General features: G+C 41.9%; 2 protein-coding genes and 2 long non-coding RNA genes across 11 annotated transcripts; 2 read left to right on the forward strand and 2 right to left on the reverse strand.

Moving 5' to 3' along the window:
* Window positions 1–20: 20 nt before the first annotated feature.
* Rhogap15b (RhoGAP_ARAP and RA_ARAPs domain-containing protein RhoGAP15B) lies at window positions 21–11,176 on the reverse strand. 3 transcript variants are annotated; one of them, XM_077422766.1, is made up of 14 exons: window positions 11,019–11,176; window positions 10,165–10,444; window positions 7,498–8,411; window positions 6,212–7,296; window positions 5,673–5,831; window positions 4,702–4,891; window positions 3,972–4,104; window positions 3,026–3,265; window positions 2,382–2,594; window positions 1,815–2,236; window positions 1,372–1,611; window positions 803–1,005; window positions 686–727; window positions 21–561 (listed from the first exon to the last, which is right to left on the reverse strand). In XM_077422766.1, the coding sequence occupies exons 3-14, from the start codon at window positions 8,236–8,238 to the stop codon at window positions 423–425; spliced, it is 3,807 nt and encodes a 1,268-aa protein (XP_077278892.1). In that variant the 5' UTR covers window positions 8,239–8,411; window positions 10,165–10,444; window positions 11,019–11,176; the 3' UTR covers window positions 21–422. The 3 variants fall into 3 exon arrangements, with proteins under 3 accessions (XP_077278892.1, XP_077278891.1, XP_077278890.1); XM_077422765.1 differs by having other exon boundaries at window positions 10,697–11,162; XM_077422764.1 differs by having other exon boundaries at window positions 10,165–11,162.
* On the forward strand, window positions 8,662–10,207 carry LOC143906587 (uncharacterized). The gene is made up of 4 exons (XR_013259572.1): window positions 8,662–8,777; window positions 9,050–9,217; window positions 9,689–9,783; window positions 10,075–10,207. It is a non-coding gene; the product is annotated as an uncharacterized LOC143906587 (long non-coding RNA).
* Window positions 11,177–11,733: 557 nt separating the features above from the next.
* On the reverse strand, window positions 11,734–25,948 carry LOC143906583 (uncharacterized). Of its 6 annotated transcripts, none has more exons than XM_077422769.1 (7): window positions 25,816–25,948; window positions 21,377–21,721; window positions 20,949–21,095; window positions 20,635–20,789; window positions 20,153–20,440; window positions 19,710–19,950; window positions 11,734–19,339 (listed from the first exon to the last, which is right to left on the reverse strand). In XM_077422769.1, exons 2-7 carry the CDS (start codon window positions 21,719–21,721, stop codon window positions 19,079–19,081), a joined length of 1,437 nt encoding a protein of 478 aa, XP_077278895.1. In that variant the 5' UTR covers window positions 25,816–25,948; the 3' UTR covers window positions 11,734–19,078. The 6 variants fall into 6 exon arrangements, with proteins under 6 accessions (XP_077278895.1, XP_077278894.1, XP_077278893.1 ...); XM_077422768.1 differs by lacking the exon at window positions 25,816–25,948 and adding an exon at window positions 24,200–25,691 and having other exon boundaries at window positions 20,159–20,440; XM_077422767.1 differs by lacking the exon at window positions 25,816–25,948 and adding an exon at window positions 24,200–25,680.
* On the forward strand, window positions 20,310–21,383 carry LOC143906586 (uncharacterized). The gene is made up of 4 exons (XR_013259571.1): window positions 20,310–20,450; window positions 20,642–20,747; window positions 20,888–21,102; window positions 21,206–21,383. It is a non-coding gene; the product is annotated as an uncharacterized LOC143906586 (long non-coding RNA).
* Window positions 25,949–27,203: the final 1,255 nt, after the last annotated feature.

Here is a 27,203-nt window from a genome sequence, read left to right on the forward strand (position 1 = left end):
ATTTGAAAACATTGTATCGCCTATTTCAGCTTCCGTTAATTTTATTTTTCTATAAATGGCATGTTATTCCATAATTCGTCACATATTTATGCGATAATTATCATTATTGTTAACTCGATTGTAACAATAGACTTTCACAGCATCATTGATTTGTAACTACGAGGACGTTTCTATTGGCCGCACTAATCAATTTGTAACGGGGCAATTCAATTTACATAAGCGCTTGTTAGACGAGATCAGACTTAGGATATTATGCTTAGAAAAAACCTATAAAACTGTAAACTATAAATTATTAAGCTAATCAGTTCTTTTAATTGACACTATGCACGTATTTGTTCAGAGTCTATAACGCGATTTATTTAGGAAAATATCACTTATCAATCACTTTGGAGGCACTAAGTTGCTTAATCGGCTTTAATTGGTCATGGATCCATAAGATTCACCGCGGAAGCTCGGAGATTTAATTGGTACTCCCCGAAGAGCATAGCCGCTAACCATCTGTACTGCTCATCTTTGGACGTGCCTGCCAAAACATTCCCGAAATACGGACTGTCCTTACATCTGAAAGATAATTAAACATCAGTCAATTCTACGATGGAGAGATATAATTAAAAATTTATAAATATATTTTATATTAAATTATAATACAAAAATTTATTATATATTTAGTATATAATATTTTTACCTTGTTGGTTTCTTGTTCTTTGTGATAAACGTGATAGACCAGCTGCGGAAAGAAAACACATCCCGTAAATATTTTCCAAGAAATCTATTAAAATGTAACTTTATGCTATATATTTACCCCATCTGTGGATTGCGTTTAGGCTCGTGTCCCAAGTACCAAATAATATCTTCTATCTTCCACTCATGAAGTTTCACGGAGCACACCTTATCCTTGTAACAACAAAGCTTCGCCTGACTGAACTCGAAGAGGTAAGTCTTCAGGTTCTTCGTCTTGGTGTCCGCAAATTTAAGCTCGCCGGAGATCGTCATAGGCGGCTTTACCTACACAAAGGGGAATAGAGAGCGAGATAGGGGGAAAAGAGAGAGGGGGAGGGAGAAGAAACATAATTAATTTCAATATTTTCAATTAGACCCATATCCTGTTTTCGCAGCGCATGCGGGGGGGACGCGTCTTTCTTTTCGCCTCTGGAATCACGCAATTTGATCCGCATAAAACCTCACGCGCACTTTGTACGGCCTTGAACCCGCTCTGCTCTACTATATAAATTTAGATCGTGGGAACTTATAGGATAATCTTTGCATGTGTGTGTGTGCGTGTGTAGAAGCTGTGCTAACAGTAAATTTCACCGTGATACGACATCAAGAGCTTTGTACCAATTTTACCTGTTTTGTCTTTAGTACACGTACCAGAGGCACGATGTCCTTGTACAATCGGTCTTTCCTGAGGATGAGGGCGTTATCCTTTCTGTCATCCGAGTCCCAGTATCCCCATCTTGCCACTGTTTCCAGGACACGTTCGCTGTGATGCAACGGCCGCTCCAACGCGCCGGACAGAGTATATTCTTCTAGACACAGCTCGTGAGACGGCAAGCTGGCTTTCTCGGCGAGTTCCCGGCACACGTCGAACGCAGTCTTCTGAGGTCCGATCTAATTAATCGGTTAGTTAATTAAAAATAAATAAACGAAAGATTATATTGTAGCTAAATTTTAATCGTTAGCAGGAATTCAGAATAACAAATTGTCGATAGTTATTGGTTTTGCTCCGTTTTACTCTGTAACGAAAATATATTGCGCAACGCAGAATATGGTTCAGCGATATGCCAGCTAAGGAATCAGAAAAGGATCCTTACGGTGACGTTCACACACTCTCCGTTCGGCGACAGGATGTATATCCAGATCTTGAGATCCCCCGAAGGCGCACCTCGCGGTCCATTGTTGGACACATGATGTTTTTCCAGAACCTCTAGCATCTTCGCTTCCTTGGCCAGGTCAGCCGACGACAATTGATAAAGTTTCGGATACAGTTTGATGAGGTCACCGATGACCTTGATCTCCGCCCGGTTCCACTCCTCGGCGCTATTCTCTCCGGCATGCATCAGAGTCGGACCCCAGATTGCCGAAAGATTTTCGACGGTCATCAGATTCCTGGCGCTCTGCTGACTGAGGCCGTGAAGATGCGCCAGGATCCGGCGGAGCGTCGCCGACGTTATAGGACTCAGGGTGGACAATAGCTTCCGATAAGTCGCCACTCTATTTTCCTCGCTGGTCGATTCTGTAAAAAGGGAAATGGATTTTTAAATAATTTTTGCAACATTAATTTTTCAAAATTATATTCCGTTAATCCCAATATCCTAGAAATCTTCACCGCGTCTATTTTATATGAATTTAAGTCTGTTTTGTATGGAACATTTTGTTACCTGAGGCGAGGCAAAGTCGGTCGTGTATATTAGAAGGGAACAATGGATCCGGCAAATCCCGAAGAAATCTTCTAAGAACCGTGGCGACGTCGTGTTCCGTGTACAAATTCCTCGTTATTTGTGTGGTCCATGCGTCTCGTCTGAAAGCTTCTAATAGTTTTACTACGGCACTGCTCGATCCACTACGACGATAAATACCCTCCGTCATCATACCTAAAAGATAAGATTTTTGTGAGACATTCAATTACAATCACATAATATCGCGTTTACAGATAGTAGAATTTAATAATGCAACCATAATTCTTTGGTTGGAAACTTAATTATCATATACAAGGTGCTTCACTAATGTCATTAATTCTAATAATAGAGGTAATGCGAATTTACATCGCGCGCGGTATATCATGCAGGATGTAATTGATGATATAAGAGAAATATTTTTATTATCATCCCTTATCACATAAAAGATGCCACATAAAAGAGTAAGTGAAAAGAAAATGTGAAAATTATTTTCTTTTTTTTTATCGTTTCCAGGAAAACTTGAAAACTGAGTAATTAGCGATCGCGTCAATTACAGAACATTATCGAACACACATACAATTCTATACGATATTATTTTCGTTCGACGATACAAGATGATGACTCACCATGGGCATAGATGAAGTTGACGCATTTGTCCAAGATGACGGGCACATTGTCCTGCGTAATCTGTTGTTGGTCTAAAGCAGGGCCGCAGTTCGTGGCCGCTTGATAAAGAGCGTGTCGCCAGGCGGTCGCCTCGTGGGTTCCCGAGGTGGCAATATGCAGGGCGCCGCTACCCCCGGCATCTGCAACCACCACTGGAACAATTCCGCTTCCGGAGATCGGCCCTTCTTGATCTCGCAACACTGCAATGTCACAATATCGCAATTTCAATAAATACGTTGTTAAAGTTGTACATACGATAATAATGATAGAATCTTGTTAAGTGGCAATTAAATTTTAACAAAGACTTTTCACTGATTTTTTTTAAACAAGAATGATTTTTGAATAATCATTCAAAAATTATTTTACTAATATTTAATATTAACGTTATTTTATACTAATATTTAATATTAGCGTAACATTAATGTATTAATAGCATTTGTGCAAATCAGAATATATATCTACGGATATGACTAATTTAGGATGCGTTGGATTTTTAATCAAACAGCTGCTCGTATCGCATATTGAGTCACTGATAAGATGACAACAACCGAATTCGCTTATTACCGCCGCATTAGAATCACGTCTTTCGCGTTTCAGCCGTAAGATTAATTTGGGTCACGATAATTTCAACGATCTGAGAAAGATTAAGGCTGAGGTCATTGATATTGATATTGATCACATATGAATGAAATATACTGATAAGGATGTAACAAAAATGAATTGATTTATCAACGTAATAAATTGATTTAACATCAATTTATTAAAATAAATTGAATTTTTCTTTTTGTCTATTTTATCTATTTCACGTTAAACTCATATTTTTATGTTATACACTGGTGAGAGTTTAATCTTATATTTGCAACAGCTCGAATTATAACATTTTCAAAGTTCTCAGTTGCGACTTACCGATGCAGCGCGCTTTCCGCAGGTCTACGTGTTCAAAGTTCATAGCGAACGTAGATTCCAAGGATTTCGTGTAAATCAACGTTCTTTCTTGCAAGAGGAGCCAAGCTGGGAACCAGGTACCTGTTACACCTTCCTAAAGGGATACAAAGAATAAATTACAACCGTGTGAAAACAACACAGAACATTTCATATTTTTCTGTCGACGACGAAAAAATTCAACAATTCACAGTGACAATGGAACGCGAAATATTCAGAACGTCTGCGAAACTGTGGAGGAGGAATTTGCATATCAAAGCATATATAGGTTTCCGCTTTCGCAAGCGCGAACGTTTTAGCGGTTGAACACTCAGGATTTTGTGAAATATTTATTAATATTTGTATCTTCAAGTAAATATTATTACAAACTTAAATTATGTTGATATAACTCTGTCTTATAAATAATTTCTTAATAATTTTTAATCCGTGGTTAAAAAGAACACTGATACATTAACGAAAAAATATTAAATTCGACGTACCTTAAAATACGACTGAGGTAGGCTTGCAAATTTATAATGATAGATTAATATAAAATTGTAAAGCACATAATAAAATGCGAAAGCGATCAACTCTTATTGATTGCGCATAGAAATTTTTGTACGCAATTTTCATTACATTTATTATTTTATTAATTTGTTGCTCTTCTGTTCAAAGGCATTGATTTTATCATTACGTTGTTTTTTTTAATATATACCTTTAAGTAAGCCCAACCTGCTCTGGTGAATTCGGCGGTGTACTTCGTGGAGAAGGTCGGCGTGGTCGCCTCGAGGATTCTCTGAGCCCAAATTCGTCTCTCGGCGATGCCTTTCGCGTAGAAAATGTGCACGCTCGGTCTGCCCGCGCCGCTAATCGCTATGCAATGCACCGTCTCACCATCCATGGTCCTGCACACATTTCGAAATTGTCTTCATCAAGTAATCGCGAGTGACCGGCTGACGAGCTAGCTACATATGATGTGCCAATCGTATGATGAGTCAAAGGGAAGTAAAGATATGTAGCGTTAAATACAGATTAGACGCATTGACATACGAGGCGAAGAAAACTGCGCATTTATGAGAATCATGCTGTTGCATCAGGAGCTGACCATAATTTCTTAGGAAAAGATTGGTGGAAGAGCTGATCATTTCATATATATATGTACAATACAGTATAATTGAAATACGTATTATACAATTATAAATTATTTTATTTTGCATGATGTTTTCAAATATCTTTGGTGTAACAATTAAATTATATATTATATATTTTGTATATAATATATATATATATATATATATATATATATATATATATATATATATATAATAATAATAATAATTTAATTATTATCAGATTACATTTGAGAAATGATTCTCTCTCCTTTTCTTCTCGTTTAACAAAGAGGACCTTGAGACTTTTCTTGTAAAGTGAGAGAGCGCGATGAGAGAGAAAGAGAGAGCTATAAGCCTGGGGGAACGTTTGCCCGGCGTTAACACACTTGGAGTTGGATCAATGTAAATATATACCAACGAGTGAGTCACTTTATTAATCGAACAATGATACTATCTTGGATGATAATAATGGAATAAAGCGAATTTTGTGGAAGGATGCGCAAAGAAATGTTTAAAATTGTGAAAATAATTATACCACGTATGTTACGTTTACGTAGTAAAATAACAGACTCACTTAACATCCTGAAGCAGATGAATACTGTATATTGTCTCTAATTCCACGACCTCTTTCAGCGTAGACATGCTCTTGTCAGCGTAGAACGATAATTTCCGATCGAGCAACACTGTCGCTCTCGGCACGAGGTCCTTGGCTCTCTCGATACCCATTCCAGGCCTCCATAGGAAATAACGACATTTCTAATTAATACTCCAATCAATGCGGTCGCTCAGTTTAAACGACAAATTATTCAAACGTTAAAATTAATCGCAATCGGTTATTAAGAGGAGTCTTTGAAATCTCTTCTTTGATAAATTTTTTTTTTTTTTTTTAAATACGTTTCTCTTAAGCGCTCATACAAAATTTTTTTTATAATGATAACTTTTAAGCAGTATAATTTTAAATTTGTAAATCGCGAAATTCTTGTTGAATTATTAGAAACAAATTAGTCAACGATTTGACCGTTTCATTTAATTGTTAGTTTTGTAGAAGAAAAGTTTCGGGATTAGAGACTCATGAAATATATTTCTCACGCAAGTTCATATATTGCCTCTCACCTGTACACTAGTCCCCTGTGTGTGACCGGATTGTGCGGAGCATTCACCTTCGGCCTCTCCATTCGTAGCGACCTCGAGCCGGACTCGGCAATGTGCTCGCGAGTCCTGGATAACAGTTTACTACCACTCTTAACGAAACTGATCACATTGGGTTTGATGGCGTGCACCGTGGATTCCTGTCCTAGTTTCTTCAATTTTTGTATCACGCTCACTTTGCGATGATCCTCGGCAAGTTTCGGCGTCCCCGACGAAGGACTGGTAACGCTCTCCTCGTCGTTGTTGGCAAGCGTCGTTGTCGTCGTTGTCATAGTCGTACTCGCATTCGGTTTAGGAAGCGCAGGACCCTTCGTGGAAGGCTTCCTGGGAGGAACAGCGGGTTGCTTCTTGGTCACCAAATGCGCCAGCTTCGGCAAGAGAGGCGGATTTTTGCCCGACGCTTGAACCTTGTCGGGTTGCTCCACACCTTCCGCCACGTCATACTCGTTCTTGGGAAGGGAGTCAAATCTCTTGGGTGGTTCCGGTGGTGTCACATTAATGCCGGGATGCGCCAGGTCCTCGTCATCTTGCTCCTCTTCGGCGCTCTCGCGAAATTCCAGCGTACTGTCGGCGCTGTCGTTGGTAGCCAACAACGTCTCCAGCAGCATCATATCGTTGTTCTCGTAATTGCTATAAACGTTCTCGTCCTCGGATGTCCTCGCGAACGGGTCGAACTCGAAGAGCACGGACTTGCTGCTCTGCAGCCTGCAGTCCGAGGGAATCGCCGTCGGTTGTTGCCGACAATCGACCTTCGGTGGCGACATGTTCTCGTAGAGAGAATTTTGGATGGAAGCCTGGCTCTCGAAGGACGCGCAAGAAGTTCGATCTACCGGCGAGATTTTCTTCTCGAAGGATTTCTCCAAACTTTCCTCTTCTACGCTGGATATCCTGTTCACCTCATCGACATTCTCAGCTCTCGTGCCCGGTGTGGCGTCGTAAAAGGTCCAAGAGTCTGACCTCGACAGCCTTTTGGCAGATATTTCAGATTTGTCGTGCGATAGACTTAAATTGACGTCGGACAAGTTTAGACTCTGGTCGGAATCGCTAGTCTGTTCGAGGAAGAAAGATTTAAGAAGGATAAGACTTTTTTATTCATTTACCAATCAGATGGAACAATCATAATTTTTACAAGCATCTTAATTTTGCCAGTGCTTAAACGCTAAACAGGTTCTACTTATAATGCCGAGAATAATAGTAATTATTCTATTGCAGAATTCCAAAAGGAGAGGAGGCGATTAAAGAGATTTTACCTGGTTCCGCGTGGAGCCGAGGACGTTGAAGTCGGGAAAATCTCGCTCGATCTTGTCGGACACGGTGGAACTGAGTGTGTCGTATCGGCCGCTACTTCCCGACGTGACGGACTGCAGCTCGTCGTAGATAGATTCGTCCGGAAGCGGGGGTGGTGGATAAACCGGAGGCGGCGGGCTGTGCCTGCCACCGGTGGACAGATCCTCTTCGTTCTTCATGCTCTTCAGATGGCCGCTCAGAGGGCTGTAAAATGAAATGCTGCTGAAGATGTTGGCGGCCGGCATCGACACGCATCTGTCCTCCTCGACCGGATCTTTGTGCTTTTTCTGGACGCCGCCCTGACCGACCACCACGTCGTCCTGGTTCAAGGACGACAGCCGCCGCGTCAACAGATTCTTCACCGACTTCTCCAGTCGAATGCTGGCGTTTCGCGTGCTGGAGATAACGGCGCGTCCCTTCACCGTCATCTTCTCCGAGATCTCGTCCTTCAATTGGCGCGAGCTCGTGCTGAGGCTGCGAAAGAACTCGTGGTTGCTGCGAGTACTATCGTTGGAGGCCGATTTCAAATCACCACTGCTAGTCGACTTCAAATCGTCGCTTTTCTCAGACTGACCGGACTCGCTGGTCGGACTGCTGGAATGAGTCGATGGCAAGGTGTTGGTCGGCAAGAGTCTTCGAGGCGCCGGTATCGGTTTGCTCTCGGTCACTACCGATCGCGGCTTCGGTATCGGCTTCACCTCCATCACGGAGCTTGGATTCCTCCACTGCGTAGTAGCGTCCCAGTAAAATAAAATTATGGTATGTTCCGACGTTAACCCATTGATCCTGAGACATATGAGAGTTCCTCTGACTCTTCGCGGCTCGAATTAACGCAAGCTCGAACTGGAAATGTTTTCCCGCAATTTATCAGGGTCACCTAGATATATTGAAAAAAATATGATAGCAATTAAAAATTTGTAGTTCAGCTAATAGTATTAGATTCTATACATTTTTACATTTTTTCCCTCTGCTTCAGAAACTGTAATTTTCGTAAGAGAGGACTTCTCAAATGAAAAGCGCGTTTTTCTGGTACCATTATTGAAGCTCTAGTCTCTATATTCTAGTCCATTATTCGTTTTCTAAACTAATCAAATTGTTATTTCTCCGCAGTGAGCGCGTGACAAAACAAACGAGCGACGCAAACAGAAAGGAAATTATGAATTGTCCCAGGGTGAATCATCGTTCCGAAAGCCGATACCGTCGCCCATAGTTTCCGGCTACTATTCCAACTGACTGGTGGCGAGTGAGTACACATCCATCATTCCATATCTGTATCTTAATTCTGAACCAGGCATCCGATCATTATCGCATCTTGCTATCACCTTTAGTTGTATTTGAAATAAAGTAAACGCTTAAGCATGTGAAAAATGTTACAAGAATGCAGGATTCTCCAACCAGCTAAAAATAAATCAGTCTAAAATGAAGAGTCCCATGTCGCTGACCTTGTTGCACATTATGTTACTTTTTTTTTCTTTTTCTTTCTCTCTTTTAAATATTACGAATTAACTTTCTCAGGGAAAGAGGAAAAAGGTTGCAGAGAAATATGCGGAACAGTGCTACGCTAAGAAGAATCTATTACGGAATAAAGAAGCGGCATATCTGACGCGTTTGTTCCAATGAAACTCATGATTCACGATCCACTCACATGATCATCAGACTTACCAGCTTCTCGTCAGATTAACGGTATGAACGATAAGTAACTCCTTATCTTCTAACTGCATGATTCTAACAGATCGAAACTTCTTCGAGATAAGAAAGTACAAATTTAATAGAAAGAGCACTGTTGAAGCAACGAACTACTGATTGAGGTAACAAGCCTTAATGATTACCTAATCCGAAATATCAATAAATCGATAATTTTCCAAACATTAAAGAAACTTTTATTTAACGACCAGTTATGTTGCAAACATTACGATTGTGCAGGGTAACAAAATTATATAATTACGCAAGATGATATTTGTAACATGTGAGTCGGGGTCTATTTGAGATACATATAGCTCATTATGAATATGAAACATATGTAGAAAGTGCTGCATTGATGTATATAGTTATCGTGTCATGTGGGCTCCACAATGGAGCTCGCAAACGCGTCACCAACAGTTCGCGCACATTGTCATTAATTATTAATTATTCTTATGTCAAAAACACCTGTAGATGCCTCGTCGACGAGAAATCTAACTGCGTTTCTGTGCGCACAAATTGATGGAGCTACCTCGACAGAATAAAAACAAAAATTGCGGATTCTTCGGGTATGTATGCATCGCGCGCAATTAAAAATTACATATGTAAATATATAAATATATTAATAGACGGCGATATATACGAGTCAGGCGCGGTACGTGGTGCGCAAATAAAAAAATTTAATAGTTACATAAGTAACGAATTAAAATGTATATATGTATATTATATACATTTTAAAATTCGTTACTTTTGTAACTATTAATTTCCGCGCCTGACTCGTATCGCCGTCTATTAATTTGTTGACATTTTCACGAGTCTCTCTCTAATGACATATATAAATATATATATCCTTCTTTCAGAACGGGGTGCATAATCGAGAATCATCGTGGAAATTACGATTGTCCGTTGTTTGTCCGTTAGCAACAAAACACACAGAGTCAAAAACCTACCTCGTCGTTGTTCCACCGTTGTGGTGTACCGATTGTCCCTTCCTTCTCTCGAATCACACCGCTCCCGTTTTCTCGCAGTGAGTCTCACTATCTAAAATCACCAGCGTTTCGTTTTTTTCTTCTTCTTCGAACGAGAGTTTCTTTCGAATTAAAGGGGTCCACGTCTGTTTCCCGATCGTTCATCTGTATTCCGTCCACGATGTGGGTCCACTATCTCTTCTCATTACCACGTGACTCATTCACGCACCCGCTCACGTACATATGATTACACACCCATCATCTGTAATTTTTCACATTTGTGTTTATGCAAATTTCACGGATTTACACGAGTGAATCATATGAGAAGTACAATCAGGAGAAGTATGGTAAATTTATAAAACTTGTTATATTAAATAAAAACGAACACCGAATCTCTCCCTTGAAGCTATGGAAGAACATTCGATAATTAATGCCAGTTATTATTTTTATATTGATTATTTTATATTATTTTTAATATGAATCCAAATTTCTCAGGACAAAAACGAATTTTTACGAGAAAGGGAAGCCTATAAGTACGTGCTGGTCGAGAGCATTTAACGAGTTAAAGAGACACTTTGCGCGCGCGGCAACGAGCGGAGAAAGGCGCGCGCGCGTGCTCCGGCCACGCGCACACACATGGACGGGGCGCAGGCACACGGGCACAATAAGCGAACTGTAGATTTCACAGTTTGTGAGCGCGCAGGCCTTCTCCTTTCTCCTCGTGGAGCTCGACGTTTCGGAGTATATTTTTAGAAATATTTGAGCCGCGAGATGCTGGGCCGCGTTTCATCGGATGCGGATCAGACTTTTGCGTAGAACTGCCGACGTTTACGTACGTGAAGATAATAAAAATGACGTGAGAAATGATAAGATAAAGGAGGCGGAGCAACGCGTCGTCGTCGTCGTCCACCCGACGGCGCAGCTCGTGCCTATGCACTGACGCGGCTCCGCTCTCCGTCGTCTCCGTTACTCCGTTGCCCACCACATCCATCCGCCGTTTGCTCCTCTCGAGGTGCCCTCGGTGGTGGAAAGAGGCCGGAGAAGGGGACCAGGCCAACGCCATCGCAGGCAACAATTGCAACGGCCACCAATGCAACTGCACGTGGAATGTGTTATTCATTTTATGTGTCTAAACTTTTTACCAAGCCGTACAACGCAGAATGCGAAAATCTACTAATTAGCAGAATAGATGTATATAGGAGGTCCCATTTAGGAGGTCAAATTTAAAATTCCACAGTAAAAATTGTACAGAACAATTAACACATTGAACAAAAACAATTACATTTCTTTTTGGTGACACACTATATGTGGTCTTTAAAAATTTTGCTACAATTCACACGCGATTAAATATTCAATTTGCCATCCATAATCCCGCAGATTAATTAGTCTATTTAATAAAATAAATGCAACTTAACAGATCCAGTGTCGCGGTGTTATAAATTATCTCAAATTTAACTAAAGGAAAATGTGACAGCAACTGCATATGCCACGTGAAATGTATAATAGAAATTTAACAATACGGTGGACAAGGAGAGATATTATTCTACGAAGAATATTTTAATGAAACCTTTATTAAGACTTTTATCATGCCAAAGACAAATGACGACTTTGGCTATACAAACAGGTAAACGTTTTCCCGGCGAGAGTCCTCCATGCAGGTGCAAAACAATATATCGTTATAAAATTTTATAGATTACGATTTAAAAAAAAACACACAAAATTGCATACATGGATCTGATGTCACAGAACAGAATACAGAAAGAAAATACTTATTTATGTGTTTGCTTAAAGTTAAATAATATTTTTACTTATAAAAATATAATTTCGTTTTTTTAAACAACAGCTTATTTTGAGCGATAACTATGCGAGTATCACTGTCACTCTGACGACATTTCATTCGTTGATTTTTTATTAAACTAATTATATTAATTAATAAGATTTTAGGATAATAATTGAACGGAGCACTCATCAGTTGCACCTGCACTATCGAGCGACTTGCCTGGGTATCTCTACTATCTTAAATCACAATGGTGACGACAAGTTTAACTATTTATTCGTTAATTAGTTCCTTAAGATTGATCGTTACATATAAGCAGGTACACCCGCACGCACGCACACGCGCTTCAGCAGCCGTATACATAAAAACGCGTGACGAAACGATTCGATGATTGCCGATGATCCCTTTGGCGAATACTCAAGGACGGGATACAATATGTTACATCACGGATTTAAAAATATATAGTAATTAGCAAAATAGTCGATGGAACTTGGAACGGTAATTGTAACAGACAATAGGACGTTTCTATTAATTTTAACTGTAAAAATCACCTTTGTTATGGAATGATTAAAAAGAGAAATAAAAAATTAGGATAAGTAAATGGAGAGAGAGAGAGAGAGAGAAAATTAACATAATTTTACAAAATTAATATTCGAGATGATTTTTGAGATCATCGTCATTCACTATCGAGAATCACACGAGGAAATTATATTCCCGCGGAGCGACTCGCTTTTATTATATAATTCCCCTTATCGTCATAAGATTAATTTACCGCGATCGATTCGGTCGAGTCGGTCGCGCAAACCCGTAAAGAGTATACCTATTATACTTTTTCGACGTGACGCCGAATACTTAGGCCATAAAATCGTAAAAAAATATTCAAGCGCGAGTTCGTAGGCGAGTATCTGGTGTAGATGTGCCTTGCCTTCTTTTTTTTCGAGGGTTTGAGGCAAAAATTGGAACGCGCGTTTACTTTCGTATACTTTGCAGAAAAGAGCTAGTGAGATCGCTCGCGGTAGTCTCGAGGAGTCGAAATCGCGAGTGCGTGCGTTGCGTAGCGGCTGCGTAGTATTTTTTTTTTTTTCGTTTTTATAAAGAGGAACGATCGACGGAATATCTACTATTATGTTGGAACACAGAGAGACAATCGTTAAACAATGCGGCCAGCCCTCAGCCGATAACGCAATTTTTTGCGCGCAAAATGTTTATGACGGAAATTAACAAACGCGTAATCTGTTTCTACATTTATACGTATATTTTTGGAATGCCTATGGACGATCAAATTACATCATCGTAATTAAGTAATTTTTAATTGAGCAATTATTCCTCGCTTATTTTTGTAATATGAGACAATTGGTCCGTGTACAACAAAAACACATTTTTTGTAATTTGACATACTTTTGCGCTCTTAATTGAGACAGTGAGACAATAGGAACAAAACGTTTTGCGAAATTTATCGGGTAAGGGCTGAGATAAACGGTTCAATCTCCTCTCTTCGCTTTTATCCAAATTAATAATAGTTTTATGACACCCCGTACCAATCATCTATTTAGCAAATAAAAAAATATTTGGTTTCTCTACTAAAAACCCTAATTATATTAACGAATATATTTGTGGAGAAAATAATGGCAAATTGTTAAAGTTATCAAATTCGTGAAATATATAGGTTTCAACTCTGTAAACATTCGTATTACAGAGATCATTACAGTCTTACAATTAGCATAGGCGAAGTGTATCGAATTAAAAATTAATATTATTATGTATATTGCAATAAGATGATTTTAATAATTAATCCGGTCACGTGGCGACGGATACGAGGCATCGTGAATCTGCCATGTAATTCCGAAATCGTCGAACTACAATAATAGTTCTTCGAAATCGTTTACGACTGCAACATGTGATTCGAGAGCAGTAAGATAAAGAGACAAAGAGAGTGAGATAGAGAAAAAGACAATGACATAGAAAGTTTAAGAGATTAATCCGAGGAAAAAATCTTTTAGGCACACTCACACACATACACGTACATTTATATAATTATATATTTGTGTATATATTATGCGTAGAGCGCAAGAGTCTTTATTTTTTGGCAAGCAAGACGCGGCTTCGCACTTTTATTCGAATTCCTGTCGGAATCGAGGGTGACGCGATTCGTTCATTTTTTTAATTCTTTGCGCTTGAGCGTTGTTTGCGGAAGAGCAAGACTAACTAAAGATATGTAAATAAAGGCAATATGAATTGAGGATATAAGACAAACTGGCATATATAACGAGAAAAACATAGAATAATATAAATGTACTGCTTATATGAGACATTTTTTCTTGGCTTAGAATAATTATTAATATTGTTCTCCGTTTATTACCAGAATATCGTTCACGCTCTTAGTTATTCCTGAAACGTAACGATAAAATTTGGGCGTGAGAAGTTATAATATTAAAAAGGGCCGAGTTAGCGCAAAGAATTAATTTATAAAAAATTACACATCTATTTTCGCATTAATTTCGATCAGATTTCGACAGATGTCGATTTTCTAATCGCTTTGTACTCGCTCAGCCGATCAATATCTTGCAGAAAAAATCGTCGTAGTGCGAATATTCAGATCACCCTCGTAACGCCACCATCGTTCAGTATACGGACTCTTAAAATTGCTTATTTTTTCTTCGTACGTTTTCGCGCAGTGTTAGTTAATTATAATGTAATCGTTATGTCATAATTTAATAGCAAATATATTATCACATTTAGATTGTATTAATTTTTAAGACGACCGGCCGGACGTTCCTCGACAAATTTTTCGTCGCCTCGCGACTTTCGTACCGAATAAGAAAGCCTATTAATGCCCAATTATTTTACGATTTTTTTCTATTACAGGAACAATGCAATAACTATGGTCATTTACAAATACAAATGAAAATCTTGCTATATGTGGAATGTTTTACTTTCAATAAATGCTGCCCAGTTCCCCAAGCAACCGCGCGCTGTTATCCAAAGGTCAATATCTTTGCATTGAAACACTTGACCCTCTCATTCTTTATCCTCTCGACGTCGTTGATAAGATCTCGCGATGGCATAAATAACTGAGTTGCTCTGTTTCGCAGATTCCAACAATGAGCAGTTAAGAGAGCACTTCAATTCGCACTTAAGGGAGCACAAGCGACGACACTCGTCGTAGACACGTCCGGTACGGTATGTTAGATTTAAATCTAAGAAACATTAATATAGAATATATTATCGTGTAGTTTATATAAGGTATACGTTAAGACACTTACTGCTACAGCAAAAATTCAACAGTTAAAAGATTGTAACAACTAGTTTATGCTCGCAACGGACGCGGAAGCGGACGATCAGACTGAAATCCTTCTGCGTTTGCGGACTTTTGCGAGACTCTCAATCTTTGCTGAATCTTTGAGACCTTTAAAAAAACAAAAAGGACAAAGAAGGATTTCTTTAAAAAAAGTTCTAAAATAACGCAACCAAAACTTCGAAATTATATTTCTATTTAATTAAAAAGTTACGCCTGCATTATACTTATTAAACGTTTAAATATACTTAGTTATATCTTAAGTTTTGCGATCAAAGTGCTTTTAGTGCCTAAGGTAAATTTTCCTCTTTCTTTCTTCGTAGGTCAGTCAATTAAACAAAAAAGACCAAAGATTCGATCTGATGAGATGTAAGGAACCGAGTCGCGCAATTTTCCGCTAACGAAGAAATCTGGTCGCACGTTTCACATCCGCAGCAGCTTACACCCCTCGCGTATCTTCCTTCCGTAGAACATCGTTCATCCCTCTTATAATCGGGGGTCACTTTGGCACGCATTTATTTTTTTTTTCTTTTTGTTCGTAATGTTCGGCACGGCGCCGCTGCTTATCAGTTATGAGCTCGTAATTATAATAATGCGAATAAATCTCGGGCAGCACCTGAGATTGATCGCTCGGACGATACGATAAAATGAGGTGTTCTCGTTAGGCGCTCACCTTGGAAAACTACGAGAAACGCCAGAAAACGTGTCGGCCGCATTGAAATTTCCCGCGCGGACTTTTCGCAAGTCTCTCGTCTCTTCGGAACTTTTCCTTTATCTCTATTACATATATAGATTCTTCGTGACAGTTTTCCTGACGTACGACGTACGGAACGCTTTACTCGAGTTGTGCTATGACTTTTGACCGAAATAAAAGATAAACGATTACTCCAAGTAAATACTAACGGCGGACGGAGCCAGTCGCGCTAATTGCGGACGTGTAATTAACAAGAAACCTTCTTCGTCGCATGAATAATCCATTGTAAATTATGCGCGTCGTGACGCGCACCGATAAAACTATTTCGTGATATAAATATTCTGAACGTGCTAACGCGTACGGCATATCTTGGAAACGACTTGTAGATATGCGCGGACGAGAAATGGAAAAAAGCAAGTCGCCCTCTTCAGTCGGGACAGCTTTGTGTAAAATCATGTATATAAAAAGTCGCATTGAGAAACCCGTTGCACCGTAAATGCGTTTCTTTACGAATACAAAATATACCGATGTATATCAAAAGCAAAATAGACGTACACCAGCATGTATAACTCATGATTTTCGTTCGCATAGTCGAGTGAATTATAGCGCACACCCGGTATGTGTTAAACCATCTATGCTTTCGGATGAACGGGCTTACATCGTTATGTAAATCCGGAATAAACGGTTTTTTTTGCCAACTTCCACGCATAATCGTAATCATCTTGGCTACTATAGTAGTCATCCGTATACCTAAAAGATAAAATATAATTTAATATTTAATATATATATAATTATGTAATATAATTAATTAAAATCTAAATCACATTCGCTCGTAATTACGGCTTATTTCAAATGTTATGCTACTTGGCACGGAATGATCTACGTTACTCGCGAATCTCGCGATACTTCTAGCGAAGATAACACCGTCAATGCGAACATGTAATGAGCCGGAAAAATTCAGTCGCTAAATGTACAAGTGATAATGATAAGTCCAGTTCAAAGAAAAAAAAACTCACTTTAACGTTCGACATATGCAACGCGTTCGAATATAAAGCGTCAAAATGTGCCGGAGGAGTGAAACCTTATGCCGTGCAGCTTCGGCTTCGCATCATCGTATACCTTGTAGTTTAGCATAGTATTGTATAGTAATGGCTATAGCGTCTATATAGTAGAACAATACTCTTTCGCGAGAAATGTCATTCTCGGCGAGACGACGGATCATCGTTGCCGTGTCATGGTGTGCACGAAATCCTCTCGTGCTACTTGACGTGAGACGCCGTTTCAAAATCGTTTATCGACTACAACGTATTTGTATGATACATTAAAAATTGACACATATTTCCGACAATTACAATCGATCTCGTTCGCTTTCTCCCCCTCGCACGAGCAAGCGATCAATCGTCGGGGATGATTTTGGATCCTAAAGAGAGAAACGTACGCGAGACACTTGTATCGATAGCGAACGGGTGCGTCCAACGAGCTTAAATTTTGCAGATGACAATTATGCACTTTTCTTTCAAAAATGTGCTATACGTTGTATATAAAGCGAACAGAGTTTTAGTATAATTTAAAGACGTATGATGTAAAAGGAGTATAATGATATAAGATGAGTTCTATGGAGATGTTTTGAAACATCATCGTCTGCAAAACAAAACGCGTTAGGCTTCACCTCGTTATACGCTCTCTATCTGTCATTATAATTTACTTGCGTAATCATAATAGTGCATCGTTTTGGTATTGTTGGTCGTAAATAGCGCTAACGTAAATGGTAACGGCAACTCAGACAACGATAACAATGTGTTCGTGTTAACAAGTACTTAACAATTATATTTATAGCATGGTGATTCGTGCAGCGCGAGCGAACTATATACTAGACACGTAACGTTAAAACGAATCTTCGTAAAATAGCACCTTTCCATCCCGGTTGGGCTCCTCGCGACATGTCGTGTCGTGACTCGGTGCTTTTATTGATCTCATTAACCATTGGCCTGATTCGATCGAGTCTCGTGCAACCGCCTCGATATACATGCGAGTATATTGCGAGTGTTTGCTCCTGCTCGAATCTGTTGAAGAGCATAAATGTATTGATCGTTGTTTGTCTCTATATGATGCTAAAAATAAAATTTTTATTTCGGAATTGAATACCGATCATAAAATCAAAGCAGACAAAACAAAAAATTAAGATTAAAACTAACAAAATAAAATCGAGATTAAAATAAAGAAAAAAAAATTAATACTACAGCAACATCGAAAAATATTAAGAATGAAATTAAACTTAAAGATGTAGACGCTAATAATTAATTAACGATCCAATAGTTAATGGGAAACAATAAAGCATCGTAAACATTTAGCACGAGAATCCCCGGAACAGTATAGAGTTGCAGTCTTAAACTTTGCTGAAACTTGTAATTTCTTTTCTCTTTTTGTTTTTTTTTTTTAGTCACGGCGGTCAGTGCGGGAAAAGCGTAAAAGATGGACGTCACGTCGCGCCGTGAATTCGTTTCTACTTTCAGTCTTTCTCCGTGATCCAATCAATCTACGATTCTAGCACCATTTTGCAGCTTTCTCCCGTTCGTCATCGATCGATGCGCACGGGCTGTCTACCGACCGTCATCGAATCGGCTACATAATGTAACACTTGGACGTTTACATAGCTAATACAAGATCTCGTTAGAATTCAAAGGTTACATTAAATTATCGACGTTCGCATGCAATAATCTATACGTTTCCTAACGTCTAAAAGGGGAAGCCTTGCCGATGCTGATTTGGAAAACAATTCGTTTTTCTTGGATTGGAAAACAGTTTTTCTTTCGACTTCATTTCTCTATTCATGTCAATTTCGTAAATTATCTTAACTCTGTGCTTCTAGTTTACCTCTTAAATTGCTTTTTTTCGTAAAATTATGAATAATTCTTAATTTTTCTCGGATTTAATTTTCACCTCATCGCGATTCTTCTTCGTTTGTCCGCCAAGTTCAGCACTTGTACAAGCCTTCCTGTAAATTCTAATATATCTAGATCGCAGTATTGACAAAATGAGGACGTATAAAGGACAGGCGAGTCCCAGATTTCTTTTCCCGCAGGTCTCTCAGGGCCGTTGCTCTTCTCTTCGTTCTTCGGGGGCGTTTTCGCTAGTTGGTCACGTCAGGATTTGAGGACGGCGAGGATGCCGGGCTCTGTACCAGGTCGACATCGGTGGTATCCCTCGAGGAGGCCAACAGCGAGGGAGTTATTAACATGCCACGCGGACTGAAAGTGTCGCAATAGAGATTCTCCTTTTTATGTACTCGTCGTACGTGGCTGCGTAGATTGTCACGACGTGCGCTTCGGTAAGCGCAGTGCGGGCACAGATGCGGCTTTTCGCCCGTGTGCATGCGACGATGTTGTATTAGCTGTAAAATTTCCAAGATATAATTAACATAGTCAATCCTTAATTTTTGGTTTCTTGTATATATCGCTCATTTGCTAAACAATGACATAACTCAAAAATTGTCACTTTTTGAACTGTTTGCAAAAGGAGAGTAAAAATTCAATACACAGAATGAAGAGCTAATATATAGCTAGATATTTTTGTTCTTCTACAAATAAGTTATTGCATCAAAATCGCGTTTAAAAGTATAATGTTGAAAATTTTAATAATTCAAAACATTCAAACTTATTTTTTGGAAAATTTTGTTTTCTGAGTTATGTCATTGTTGTAGCAAATAAGCGATTATGTATAATTAACATCTCTGTGGCAAAAACAAATAATATTTCAAGTACCTTTTTCAGTTGCACTGTGCGGAAGATGCAGATATCGCAGCAAAAGTACCGGTCATCGCGATGCCTTCGCATATGCCTGCTGAGATCGACCTCGGACGATCGGTCGGCACCGCAGACGGCGCAACTCACCCTAGTCTCCGGCGCGGTGCCTCTCGCGTGCGCTCGCAGATGTCTTTGAAATGCCTTCTCGATCGTGCATGCGTACGAGCATAGCGAGCACCGATATTCCTCCCTCTCGTACCTGAGAACATTGTAAAATGGTAGTTGAAAGAATGCAAAAATATTCCCCCCAAAAAATAAGAGATACATTTCTTTCTTTTATTCCATTCATTCCATATCTGATAAGAGTTTTATTCCGTAATAAGAATAAAAGATTCGAAAGGATCTCTTTTTCGATAAAACACAGATTAGATGTAGTTAGTTATGTAAAATTGTTCGAGTACCTATACCTGACGCGTTGCAAGGCCAGCGAGCGTTTCTTCCCCGTAGGCGTCATTCCCTGGGCCACATGCGCCGCCACGTGGGTCTCCATCTCGCACCTGCTGCTCGTCGTGAAGTCACAGCCCGTGGACGGACACCTCTTGGTCTCCCCGGTCTCTGTGCCGGACAGAGCGGGATGACAATCGGCTATGTGCTTTCTCAGAGCCGGTCTCGTCGGTGCCACCACATCGCAGGAGCCGCACGAGTAGCCGCGATGAACGCTGCTCACGTTCGGACTGCTGCCTCTCGATCTTAAACCACGTAATATTATTGTCACCAACTAATGTAATAATAACAATGTAATGTCCCACAACTTTGCGATCTTAATTTCAATAGCGAATTTTATGAACTTGACGTTAAGTCCTTCTTAAGGTAAAATGATCTTTAAGAAAAACAAAGTATAATTGGTGGCTTGACTATGATCAATTCTATTCATTCTACGTACTTTTCAGTGTAGGATGAGTGCTCGCTCTCGGAATCACTGTCGGAGGGAATATTGGGAACTTCCGTCGCTTCTAATGCCGCAGTGGCGGCAGACAGTCTGCCCAGCATCGCTGTGTAAGCACCCAGTACCCAGCCGTTCAGAACAGGAGTTCCTTCCTGAATATATTAGTGATAAAATATTAATAATATAATACCGACACACAAAGTCGGTGTATAACTGTATCATGTTACAAAAATCGAAGAATCGGTTTCAGATTCGAATGTGCCAAGCAATTAAATGTTCATGCATCGGATAACATAGTTTCGCCGACCGACCTTGTCGAGGGCCAAGCATGCCATCGGATCGGGAAGCTTCGCGATTGATAGATTGTTGTTTGCCGATCGATGTGAACTGTTGGTGCTACCGGTATCGCTCTCGTCACCGGCATCTTCGTTGTCATTGCTTTCGTTTGGCACGCAAGTCTAATCGGTACATGCAAAAAAACATATCCTGTGGCCCTGTGCTTGTATTACAATTAAAAATGTTAGGCATAAGTTTACATGAAAACTAATATAACTTATTTAAATTTCAGGCTTCCATTTCTGACCAGAGATCTCACAGCTTTATTCAAAAATATTTGCCAATTTTTATTTAATTTGCAAAAAATTTTTAATTATAAATTTTTTTATACATATATTAGTATTTCTTTTTTGTTCCAATCGGCTTAATATCGTGCCGTATAATAATGAGGCAATTGTCTTACCTGGTTTTCATTTTGATCGGCCTTTTCGATGTTACCTTCGTTGTCGTCGCGCTGCGGAGGGTCTTCATCTTCGCCGTTCGTGCTCTTCTCCGCGTCCTCGGCGTCCTCGACATTGGTGGACGCGATCGAGGCTGGTTTCGTGACCAGCTCCATCGGGACGTAGGGTGGTCCCGCCGCCGTCAGCGGCAGCGGCAGCATGTCGGGCCGGTGCAGGGCGCTCAGGGCGAACGCGGCCCTTGGCAGGATCTGCGTCGCGCCGGAAGGCAGAATCGGATGCCTTCGGGCGAGACGCGGGTCACCCCAAAGTTCACCCGCGACGTGAAGACTCCAAATCCCATATTCCATCTGGAACGTTACGATTGCCCGTTGATAGGATCCGTGGGATCGGTTCGTAGGATATAATCTATATCTGTTTTACAGTGAATAAAAAAAATATTCGCACACAAACACGTGCACGTTGGCTTTGAAATTAATATAATGTAAAAAAAGTGTTACACGTAAAAAGCTTTCCGATAAAAACCATTGTGCGGCGATATCTTTCTTGAGGATGGAATAAATTCCAAGAGATAGGAGACGTGCAAATATACTATTTTTATTCACTATACATTTTGTATCGGTGCGGTGGAATTGATCGTTGAATCGAGAGTTCACCATTAAATTGGGACAAACCAATTTTTTTTGGTTCGTTTTTTTTAAGATATAATTTCACGTGTGAAGTAAAACTGATAAAACTCAGTTTCAGAAATCGCCCCAGTATTTGGTGTATTTACGAGGTATCGGTATTATTGGACTGTCAGTGAGATTACGTGCAGAGAAGTCGAATATAAAATTAGAAATATACTCTGAACCTAATAAAGATTGAATCGCTTGGAAACAGTGCTCGAGTGCCTCATTATGTTTGTATGGACTGCACGGTATAAAAAGGGTGAAGGGTAGGGAGCGAGAAGAGAGAGATTAGCGGTGGCCCTCGAATCAATACTTACGTGCAATTTTCAAGCGTGCCGAGTATTTGTTATCTATATATAAAATCGTTATCTACATGCGCTTTCTATCGAGCTGCATTTAATTAAATCGTTAAGAAATATATAAACGTAGGTATATATCAAATCTATTTGTAAATAATGCACGATGCTCATTTTGTCAATTATGTTTCTCCAAGTAATTTCGTAATTATTTTATAGTTATTTTTCCGAGTGTCCACGAGGGATCTCGTTGGGCGAAGACATTTTCAGAAGCACGTCAAGAGGCAATAGACCATCGGGGATCGGGGGTAATTCGATCTCGAGTAATTCGAGTTACGAGGTCAAACGTTTCGAAGCGTGCTCGAAGCGGGGATAACGATGCGGAAGAAAGTGTCACGCGACTTGAAAGATTATCTCCCTAAAATTCTCTCTTCCTCCTTCATTTCCCTCTATTAGCACTCTTCTGAAAACTCCCGAACCCGAATTATACGCGTTTCATATATCGACTTTTGCTCGTCCCAAGATATTTCATATCGCGATGCCATTATCACTCTCGCAAAGTTGTTTCCACGCGGATCTATACTGCTCGAGTCGTCAGAATAGCTCAACTTTCGATCTGTATCTCCTCAAATGTTAGAGACTCGCGGATGTTCTCCTCCTCGCAGATCATTTTACCTTCGCACCAGTCATCGTAAGCCACGTCTTCCTGATAGAACGAGAACAAAGATGCATGAAGCTTAAAGAGATATATTTGTAACCTATATAAACAAGATCGGGAGATCACGCGAAACAAGCAAAGCATTCGACGTTACGAATTGTCCTAAGAGGAACGAGGTACATACGTTCTCGTCTCCCTCCAGTTTCAATAGACAAATGAATCTAGCTCTGTCCACGTGCGTTCACCCAGAGACTCGGTGACCGGGATCACCCCTCCAGATCAGATCGAGGTATTCGATTCTGGCGGAAAATCAACTGTCCCTATTTCGTTCTGCGAGCTACCTTTACTGATCCGCTAATTAATTTTCTCTAAATTAAATCTTTTTATATGGCATTTCGAGAAGATCAACAGATAAAGTATGCAGATTCCGTTAATATCGTTATTCTCAAAGTTGTTCAAGAAATGAAGGAGAGGGATTTTCGTGGACTGTGGGGAAATCGGCGAAAAAATCGCGTCTCAAACGACAGGAGGTGAGTCAGGTGAGACGGTCGCGCGAATAAATCGCAAGAATATCGAGGAAATTCCCCCTTCTCTTGGAGCGGGGAAGAGGGGGCGCCCCTATGGTGGCCTACCGCAACAATTCGGGCCGATCGTCATTACGCCGGAATCATCCCCCGCCAGTGCTCCCTCTCGTCCACCGCAAGGCCGGGGGCTACCGCCGATCTCCACCTTACCGATCGAATGAAGATTCACGCGCGTAGCAGCTTAGCACTGCCTCCCACGCTACACACATGACGATTACGTCGACGACGATGCCGAAAAAGACCGAGGAGATGAAGACGAAGAGATGACGATAACGATGCCAGGTAACGTGAAGAGAAAAAAAAATGTGGCGTCGCCGCGATCCGCGAGTACCGGAGCGGTGAAGAAAACGGGTGTACCGGGTCCCGGATACGTGTCGCTGTAGAGCGAACGAACTCGCGAGATTCCTGACCATTGGACCGACCCTCGTGCATGCATACTTTAGCATAACGTTCTCTATACAATATCCAGAAAGAGGGAAAGAGATACGGGGGGGTTAGGGGGAGGGGCACCGCCGAGGGGAGGAGGACGTTCCTCCTCGTCGTCCCCCGCCGGCGGCGTTCGACCCTTTCTCTCACTCTCCCTCGCATCGCGCGCTGGGGGCCTCAGCAGTCGTCCTACCCCTCGCGCTGACCCCTTCCCCCTTCGCCCCGCCGCCATCGCTGCCACGAATCGATTTGTTATTGTTTTTGTGTCTGCGGTCGTCGCGGCGGATGGAGTGAGCGGGGTTATATCGAGGGGTGGATGGGCGGGTGGTAAGTGGGGTGGGGTTGCCGGTGCCGGTGGTGCTGCTGCTGCTGGTGCTGCTGTTGCTGCTGCTGGTGGTGGTAGTAGTAGTTAGTAGTAGTGGTGGTGGTGGTGGTGGTGGTCGCGCTCGAGCTTCGAAGCCTCGGCTTCGGTTTTCGGGCCGGCAGAGAGGCGACCAGGGTGAATAAGCTGCTGCTGCTGCTGCTGCTGCCGGGGAAGGGCGGAAAAGGGAGGCAGGAGAGAATCGCAAGAGAACGCGAAGGGAGAAAGAGAGAGAGAAAGAAAGAGAAAAGGGATAGATATCGCGCGATTCTGATCAGTGGCGTAGCCAACATGGGACGAGGAAAAACCGAAAAATGACTCCGCAATCCCCGTCGGACGTGGAATCGCGCCCCCCAAACTCGCTCCCGCCCCCCTTAATTGCCCTCCGCGGAAAACCGTCGCTCGGCCGGAACGACGAAAGGGCGACGCTCGTCGAGTGTGTCGTGACTCTTACGAGGAATTGGAGATTGACCGCGAAAAAAGGGCCGAGATCACGCCATTGGCATAGCCGCTGAAAAGAGCGAGATGAAACGAGAGGGCCGAGGATGGAAGCTGGCACAATGAGGAGGAAACGAGCGAGAGTGGCTGCGGAAGAAGGGAGAAAATCCCTGCGAGGGCAAGGGCGAGGAGGGAAATGGAAATATGGAAGGGGGAAGGGGGACGATCGCACAGGTTAAACCGAGAGGGGACATTGCGCGAGGATGGTCGCAGGAGGGGGAGGAGCGGCGCGGATCGGATTGCGTTCGCGGGTTGCATCGGGGGAGGGTGGCGACAGAGATAGTTGGAGTTGGAGGAAGAGCGAGAGGGGAGCGGGAGGACGAAGGGGGGAAAAGGGAACGACAGAGACGGGGACCGAGAGGGAGGGAACGAGATAGCGGGGGTAAGGGGAGGGTCACGTCGGCATCGGTTTGACAGGTGACAACCGATCGGACCACTGACGTCACAGATCACTCGGTCGAGCGCGCGCGCACGCACGCACGTAGCACGCACAGACACGGCTGCACGCGAATATCCGCGTTCTACGCGGGGACGTGGCGTAAAAAGTCGACAGCCGCGACTCGCACTCGCGTACACCACTGTGCACCATTCGACACACGTCACGTTCGACATGTCGCGGCGCGTGAAAGAGAGAGAAAAAATAAACGGGGGTGATCTCGCGTCCCCAGCGGGGAAACGGCCAGAGAGCCGCGAGGCGAGGGAATGACGACGAGATCGGCGGACGGCGTAAATGAGGAAAGAAAGGCGGGAATGAGAGCGCAAGGCTCCATCCGCTAACGGATGGACTAGGGAGAAAGAGAGAGAGAGAGAGAGAGAGAGAAAGAGGGAGGACTTTCGGACGCGGGTGACCGCGTGTGGGATCGCGAGGGCGATTTTTCGCGCGGCGCGACTTCCACCCGCCACCCGAGTAACCGCGACGTACGACTTTGATATTTTTTTGGATATTTTACCGGGTGTTAACGCCGGCCGATGGTCCCCGCGCGCGGCGCCTCTCTATCTGGTTACCATTACACTCGGATGTATGAAATGCGCCACGGGCATACAACCATCCCCCCACAATAGCCCTATTTATGATTGGGCAAAATTGCTTTCCATGCGCAGAATAAAATCTCGCGCGCGGGTCCAGGAAAAATCCGCGGGGCGCCGCGACGGGAGGCCGCGCCGCTCCTCGTCGCGGTCGCGCGTCCGTCGCGTGTTTCCCCGACGTGCGTCGCCATCCGGGAGAAACGCGGGCGGATCGTCGCACTCGGGCCGACGCGCCCGGCGTGTCGGCGCGCGTGCGGCGCGTTTCCATTTTCCGCGTCTCAATTTTTCTCCGCGATTCCCACGGGCCGGCACGGGCGGGCCGATAAATTCGCGGAGAAATTAAACGCGGTCCGCCGCGGCCGCGCGCATGCGCGGCGCCGCGATGGCCGCTCGGCTCGGCCAATCGCCGTCGGCCGTGAGAAGTGGTTCCGAGAAACGCCGCGACGAACCTCGGCGCGGCGCGGCGCGGCGCGTCAATGATCGGAGTAAAGGGTTAGAACGCGATGTTTCCGCGTTCCGTGTAATTTCACGAAATTCCACAGGTTTCTGCCCTCATTTATTCGTCTCGTCTGTACTTTTCTGTGTTTATTTCTCGATCTCCAAATCTGTCAGTCTTTTATCTTGTGGGATTATATCGTAATATAATGTCCCATAAGGTTATAATCGTATCGCGTACCATTTATCATAAAATATGTAATCGTTTATCCTTCGAACGACATGTGACATTTTTACCGTCAAATCAATGGATCGAAGAAAGAGATGTGAACTTATATAAGTGACGGTTATCAATCATTTATTACGCACATTTACAATGACATTTAATCATGCGTTGTCATCACGTTGTTGGAGGTTTTTAAAACTTGGAATATTAGACTAATATCTTATCTCCAATTGATACCAGACTGTCCCAGTTTGACACAAAACCTCTGTACCCTATTATCTTTTTTTTCTGAATTTTTCTCCTCTCTTTAAACGAGGGACTTTCCACTTAAACTTTTCTCTTCAAACGTGGAATCTTCCTCACATCCATTTTTATCAAACAGATTAATTTCAATCTCGGTTTAACTTGCCTTTCATTTTTTTCCAATTCTTAAAGCTAGAAAAAGATAAAAAACAAATTAAACCTAGAGTTAAAGTTAATCTACGTTGGGGTAGAAATTAGAAATGGAATTATTAATCGAGGAATATACCATGCGAAATGAATAAGGATCTTTCAGTTACTATAAATCATTCACGGACACACGTGTCATCCCTCTTTTTTTTATATGATATTTAACGTGTCGTCAATCCTATCCAATTTTAGGTTTTTTAC

Source organism: Temnothorax americanus, unplaced genomic scaffold (genome assembly GCF_048541705.1).
Source record: "Temnothorax americanus isolate GAGA-0224 unplaced genomic scaffold, ASM4854170v1 Scaffold73, whole genome shotgun sequence".
Lineage (NCBI taxonomy): Eukaryota > Metazoa > Arthropoda > Insecta > Hymenoptera > Formicidae > Temnothorax > Temnothorax americanus.

Excerpts from the sequence above, each read along its gene's own strand:
- LOC143906583 (XM_077422767.1), bottom strand. The coding sequence starts at position 24,238 with ATGGCGGCGGGGCGAAGGGGGAAGGGGTCAGCGCGAGGG. Across the intron at positions 21,096-21,376 it reads CCGATCAAAATGAAAACCAG|ACTTGCGTGCCAAACGAAAG; the intron begins GTAAGACAATTG and ends TGTACCGATTAG. Across the intron at positions 19,951-20,152 it reads TTGCAACGCGTCAGGTATAG|GTACGAGAGGGAGGAATATC; the intron begins GTACTCGAACAA and ends CAATGTTCTCAG.
- Rhogap15b (XM_077422766.1), bottom strand. The coding sequence starts at position 8,238 with ATGGAGGTGAAGCCGATACCGAAGCCGCGATCGGTAGTGACCGAGAGC. Across the intron at positions 1,612-1,814 it reads GAGAGTGTGTGAACGTCACC|ATCGGACCTCAGAAGACTGC; the intron begins GTAAGGATCCTT and ends CCGATTAATTAG. Across the intron at positions 562-685 it reads AAGAACAAGAAACCAACAAG|ATGTAAGGACAGTCCGTATT; the intron begins GTAAAAATATTA and ends ATTATCTTTCAG.